Source organism: Opisthorchis viverrini, assembly GCF_000715545.1.
Source record: "Opisthorchis viverrini unplaced genomic scaffold opera_v5_49, whole genome shotgun sequence".
In the NCBI taxonomy this organism is placed as follows: Eukaryota; Metazoa; Platyhelminthes; class Trematoda; order Opisthorchiida; family Opisthorchiidae; genus Opisthorchis; species Opisthorchis viverrini.
In genome coordinates this window covers 901,619-908,122 of record NW_008751705.1, presented here as the reverse complement: position 1 = coordinate 908,122, position 6,504 = coordinate 901,619, and the positions used below count along the sequence as shown (strand labels likewise).

General features: G+C 46.2%; 1 protein-coding gene across 1 annotated transcript; it reads left to right on the top strand.

The window, feature by feature from the left end:
- Nucleotides 1-280: 280 nt before the first annotated feature.
- T265_03429 (hypothetical protein) lies at nucleotides 281-5,833 on the top strand (the record flags this gene model as incomplete). The annotated part of the gene is made up of 8 exons (XM_009167913.1): nucleotides 281-486; nucleotides 659-731; nucleotides 897-1,026; nucleotides 1,063-1,186; nucleotides 1,223-1,352; nucleotides 2,387-2,635; nucleotides 2,868-3,036; nucleotides 5,382-5,833. The coding sequence occupies 8 exons, from the start codon at nucleotides 281-283 to the stop codon at nucleotides 5,831-5,833; spliced, it is 1,533 nt and encodes a 510-aa protein (XP_009166177.1).
- Nucleotides 5,834-6,504: the final 671 nt, after the last annotated feature.

Genomic DNA, 6,504 nt, shown 5'->3' with positions numbered 1-6,504 from the left:
GCGATGCTTGAGCTCCTTCCCTAGGAGCAACGTCGCCTCCAAGGAGACCTAATTCTTACTTATGCCCTGTTTGAACAAAGCTTGGCAGACGGGTTTTTCACCGTTGACCCAGCAAACACACGGCGGTGACGTAGTAAGAAAATTTTCAAGCTCAGAGCACGCACATTCATTGGACAAAATTTTTCTCATTTTGGGTAGTAGCTGCTTTGAATGACCGTCCTCCGACGGTTGTCCACGCTCCTTCCAGAACCCAGTTTAAAGCACTATTAGACATTTATTTATGCGAATCCTCGCGCCGGCAAGCACACTGCCCTGTACTGAGAACATAAACAGCCGTGCCACACCCTTTTTCACTTGTGCCTTTCAGATAAACGGCAACCACGGACCGACAAGAACAAAACTGACCGGGAAAACTTGGGCAAAAGCCTTGATCCTGTGTATCAATCCGTTAATCCGTGGATCGTGTAGAAGGAAACGCCAAGACAAGTGAAAACGGAGTCGACGGCCTGGTGAGCTGTGAAGGAACGAGAATATATACCTGTAAACTTTGATGCAAAAGCCCGAATTCCAAATAATACTTTCCGTCAAGTCCTTTAACTCTTCCTCGCTTTTCCAGGCATATTCGTGCGCAGATCTATTGAACACGTTGAATCCAAAGGCGGTACTTTGAGGCCAAGGTCACCTTCCGATTTCGCGTCCCCCTACTCTCGTTCGGCGCAAGTTCTGAGATGGTTTGTTCCTATTTCTGGTGTATCAATCCGTGAATCCGTGAAAACACGTTGAATCCAAAGGCGGTTCTTTGAGGCCAAGGTCACCTTCCGATTTCGCGTCCCGCTACTCTCGTTGGGCACAAGTTCTGAGATGGTTTGTTTCCTATTTCCGTTAATTAGCCGTAGACGTCGGGCATAAAGCCATCAGAAGAATGTTTGGAAGTTTTCAACAGGATTAAGATGCAGCACACGAACATGTACGCAATATTCAGGGTGGAAAGTGAAGAAATAATCGTCGATAAACTTTCCGATTCAGGTTTGGACTACATTTTACGACCAACCAATTTTATAGGTGCAAAGTATGAAGACTTTCTTGAAGATATGCAGAGGCGTGCTAATACAGGCTGTTTCGCCGTCATAGATTTCCCATACAAACGGGGTATGTCGACGGATTCGAAATTGGTGTTTGTTTCCTGGTATGAATCTTTTTTATCTATACATAACGATTAAAGGGTTAATGACCAGCTTCCTACAAGAACGAAGATGCTTTATGCATCATCAAAAGAGTCTCTCAAAAAGAAACTCGAGGGGATCAAATTATTTTTACATGCAAGTGATTTCGACGACCTCTCTGCTGATTCAGTTACTCGGGCCATTTCGAATTCAACGGGTTCTCTATCTATTGCATAAGTTACCGTGGCTGAACCTGCTTTTGCATTCCGGTTGATATATGTTCATTTCCAATTTCGATACCAGAACCTGTGTCACATTCCTTATCTAAATTGAGTTTTGACAATTTTACGATGAAGGAGTCGCGATTTCCGAATGAACCCCGAGGATAGTACCGGATTTTTCAGCCATATCGTTTTGCTCCACTAAGGGTTGTTCAAAGCCCCCGAATTGTTCGGTTGTTTTTGCTGCTCTCCCTTTGCACAGTATTTGGATGCCATGCAATTAGCGACCATTTTCGGTTTCTTCTGACACCAATGGGTTTCGGAGGAGACCGCACCCTAATAGACGAGCCAGTTAAATCCAGTGAGTCCTACTGGATGTGTCATTTATTACTCATGATGGTTCCGCGTATGTCTCGAAGTCCTTTGTCCAGCCACGTGCAGAGTTTAAAGGTTCTAAAGTTGCTTAGATAACAGCTTGGCAATGGATCCCGAAAGCTAACTTATTGACTGGTTCGCTTCGGAGACTGCCGTCTTTCCTGCTAAGTTTTTTGGGATCTTGGAAATATTCCGGTTGGGTCCAGGCGATTTTGCTTACATATTGTTAAAATTTTTCGGAGGATATGCTAACCCATTCCACTGACGCGCATGCGGCCACTTGCAGACTACCTAGCTGAATTTCACCTGGCTTTGTGCCCCAATCTTACGTTGGATATGGTTTGCGGAAGACCTTAGGTCAATCCGGCTGATGGTGCATTTGATACGATGTCGTCAAGAGTTAAGGCACGTTATTCTGAATAGCTTTTCCTAAGGACATCGTGCTTCTTCGCACTAGGTACCTACCCTTCCCTTCGCTTTCTCTCATGGTCGCATTGCAGTTAAGCGACAATACTTCTGACAACTAAGAAACCATTTTCCTTGGTTGTGAATCATACTGTGGATCAGTGAAAACTTAGACAATATCCCGTCCCCGGCTGTCAGTCGTCATAACTGTTTTCCTCAAAGTGGATCGGTTCACCAACTTTTCACCATCGAAAAGTTCCCGGGGCTTCCTCCTGGATCCATCACCTGTTGTCAGGACTGTCCACGCTGGACTGGTGTAAGCCTAGCTGTCCTCACTGTCTACCTCCTATTGTTGGTGGACGTAATTCTGTGGTGACTGAAACTAAAACGTCTTATACGATCAATAGCTTATTCACTGGGTATTTAGGACAGTTACCTCTGGTCAAGTCTATAAGATCAGCCTTTACTTTAGTTCGTATGGTGGTAACGAGTTGTTTGGGGATACCCCTTTGTGTAAAGATCTGCTTCCAAGATTCTGATGGCACAAACTAAAAAGCAGTCTATGGGTACTCAACGCCAGCCCCCGTTAATGCGCCAGTATGTTTAAGAAAGAAGCACTGTGCGTCTCGTCCACCCTTCATCATTTGAATGTATGTCATTCCCTGCTGCATTCGTCCCTGGATAAACTTGTGCATTACTGCAGAATCCCGGCCGCTTCGCAGAACGTCATTTTATTTTGCATTCGCAGTCCGCGGGGTGGCTTAGTGGTTGGAGCGCGAATTTACTGACCGGAGGGTCCGCTGTTCGAACCCGACATCTACCCCTCAACTTCCCCTGTCTAGGCCATCATGCTCCCTTCCGATGGCGTGGCGGTTAGGCACCGGAAGGGTGCTACAACTGAGCGATCACAGTCTGCACTTCCTCTATCGCCTCTGTGTTTTAGCTAAGTTGGCGAGCTAGTTTATTCAGTTTTCCATTGTGGCTATGATGAGAAGTCCAGTTGCCGTTGTGAACAAATTCACTAATTTTGTGATATCATAGTCCTACTTAGACGTCTGACTTGCATGCTTGTGCGGTGTGCACGTTTAGGCATCCCCATCGAGACGTAAAATAGAAAAAATCGTTCAGCTGTGGCACCGGGTGCCTAGCTGCCATGCCACTCGAAGTAAGCGCGAGGGCTGTGATACTGCCAGGTTCCCCAGGCCTAAACAGGGGAAGTCGAGAGGCGGAGGTCGGGTTCGAACCCAGAACCTTCCGTTCAGTATATTCGCACTCTAACCACTTGAACCATCTTGCTCCGAGACGTTCCCTTAGGTGGACTGACCTCTAGTCATAGCTGTGCAGTTTTGAGGAACCAGCATTTTCGTCCCATGTAATTTGGTTGTCGCTTTGTTCCAGCTGGAGTGTGGATCAATATCCGCCACATGTAAACCATGTGGAACAGGTTAACTATTCCATTGGGTAGTGGATTTGTATCTCGGCGCTGCGTGTGTCAGTTTCATCGCCCCGTTTCACAGGCACGACAATGTTGCCCCAGTTTTTGATCTACTATTACTTTTATCGTATTTGCCCTGGTCCCTAGCCCCCAACGAATCCAATTCGTTGTCAGGCAAACGCGAGAATGTTAATGAAGTTCGAAGAGCTTGCCTGTGCCCCAAGTTGGCTATACCTGCGGCGATAGCGTAAGTTATTTTCAATGTCCATGGTCCTATTTTTTATCGCACGCTTGAGTGGATTAAGACATAGAAATTCCTCGGCCAGGTCCTTACGCAGAAATAGGGAAGCAAGTATAAGCACAGGTCACAAATGTTATGATGAACCGTGGCGGCGCATATTTGCTTGGCGTTTGAAAAGCTACTGGTCGTAAGATTCCGGAAGCATGGTTGGTGGGGGTCCCATATACAGGCTTCTTTGGGAATGAAAGAGTCGACTCACTTGTGCAGTTGGGAATCGAATCTTAGCGAGTATGTCCAAGCATGGTTGGTTCATTATGGTTTATAGACTAGAGTGAAAAGATGGCTAGCCTCGAGCGCCTATCATGTTAATGGTAGTAGAACGACGAGAGAGACCACTTTCCGCCGGCGGTACAGGTTTTTGTGCTATCAATCTGCGGAGTACAAATTTTCCCTGAATAGAATCAATTAGGCTACCGAAAGACGAAAGAGCCACAGCCCGTTCATGGCGTTGATATTCCAGAGTTTGGTACGTTCTAGATTGAAAAATAAGCTGATATAGGCTGAGATAGTTCGAAATAGGAAGCGAGTTTTCTATAGTTACGGGAATTTTGATGTGAGCGGACTGGGAAAGGCTGTTAACAAGTGGAAGTCCAGGGATGGCGAACTGATCGGAATGAAAGTTGGGAGCGGCTCTGATAAGAAACGGGTGGTTGAACTTAGCCTAGTGAAGAGAAATGTACACATGAAGCGACTTGGACGGGTTGAAAGTTGCAGCGGTCGAGAACCCCCTTAAACTCATCGTTCTTTACTGAAATGCCGAAATTGGTGTGGCACCTCAGACTAATTCTGTCTCAGAAGACAGTTATGCAGAGGAAGAAGACAGGAGGATAGTGAGTGGTGTTAGCTAGAAAAGCCTGAATTTGGACAGTAATTATGCGCAATAAGTCATTAATGTAAAGGAGGAAAAGAGTGGGAGGGCATACAGATCATTGAGGAACTCTGGGTCTGAGAGACGACGCTGTCAAGGTTCATTTAAATAGAGCAACCACACAGGGAACTTCAAATTCGTTTCAGCAGGCTGGAGGTGTAGGCGATACATGGGGAGCTTTGCCCAACACGATTGAGGAAATACATTGACTTGCAAATTAGGCTGTTAACAGGAACTAAACGGAATCCCACTTGAACCTCTCCAGTGATATTTTTCGATTGAATGTGCTGCATGGAAGCCCTAGCACAGCGCATGGTTGCATATTCTGTTCTTCGCTGCATCAAAACGGGTGGTAAAACCGTCCGAGAGATCCTTGTTTACCAGGGGTATAAGATGTGTGGATCGAACCATACAACCTTGAAGAACGTACACGACACAAATTAAACGATCGTCTGATTAGGGACAGCTTTTAACTTCGCATACTCCCAGGCAGCCAGAAAATACAACAGAGGGGTGTGAGTTTCATAGAGTAGGGAGGTACGCTATTGAAGCATCAGTGTTAATACCGATGTTGCTTCTGGTATCATCATCATCATCATCGTTGATCGATCAGTTCTGTTAACTACACTTGCTCAACAGGGCATGCCCCAGAAGTTTGTAAACATAATCCGATCTCTATATTCACATACTTCTGGGCGGGTGAAGGTGTATGGTGAGCTCTCCAAAAGCTTTCCTACAAAAAGTGGTGTCAGACAAGGATGCCCACTCTCCCCATTCTTGTTCAACTTCGTCACCGATGAAATAATGAGGCGAACACTGGACGGTTTTCAAAACTCCGGTGTTCAAATTGTTGCTGGCGAGAGCCTTGTCAACCTGGAGTACGCAGATGACATCGCCCTCATCTTTGAAGACCTTAGCGAAGCACAAGCCCTGTTGAATAAACTGACCGCCATCATACCAGCATTTGGCATGCGCCTTGCACCTTCAAATGATAATGCAGAGCGGAATGGTTTGGTACGAATGGTAAAACAATGTTCAGACGCCTGCAAACGAGCAGAAAAGTGAACATCACAAGGCGGAGGATGTCACTAGACCCTGGGTAAGCAATGGCACCCCTCTATCTGACTCATGCAACAAAAGAAATCATTTGGTTGAAGGAACTGGTGTAGTTACAAACTTCGTCCTTAGACCTGAAACAATCGAACGGCATATGGTTCGGAAATAAGACTGGTCAGGCCATCGGGTCTGAAGATTTGGGAACAATACAAGAGGGGCAGATGAATGTAAAAATTGACCGCATAACGAATGTTGCACGGGGAGGTTGGAAATTCGCAAGATAAAACATTGTAGGGTCGTCGTCTCTATGTCCGTGTTTGTCTGATGAGTGGAAGACTTAGCTCCCAGTCCAGTTCAGTTTTTCAACTCACAAACCGTGCCTCGAAATGCAGTGGTTCCAGCGTTCGCGGAGTATTCGGAGAATAAGGGAATGAGAGTCATGTGCCGGAGGTGATGGTCCATTCAGTTCATTGACATCGAATTGCTCTATGTCCTGTGTGGCATGGACTGAGTTGCGCAGTGTAGATGATAGCTTTGATGCAAGACCGCCATTAGCTGCGTGACGCAACCATATCTGTCAGGACCACTAACCTGTGGTTAGTCTAGGGCGAGATGGCTTAAGTGGTTCGAACCCGACCTCTGCCTCTCGATTTCCCCTGTCTAGGCTTGAACAACCTGGC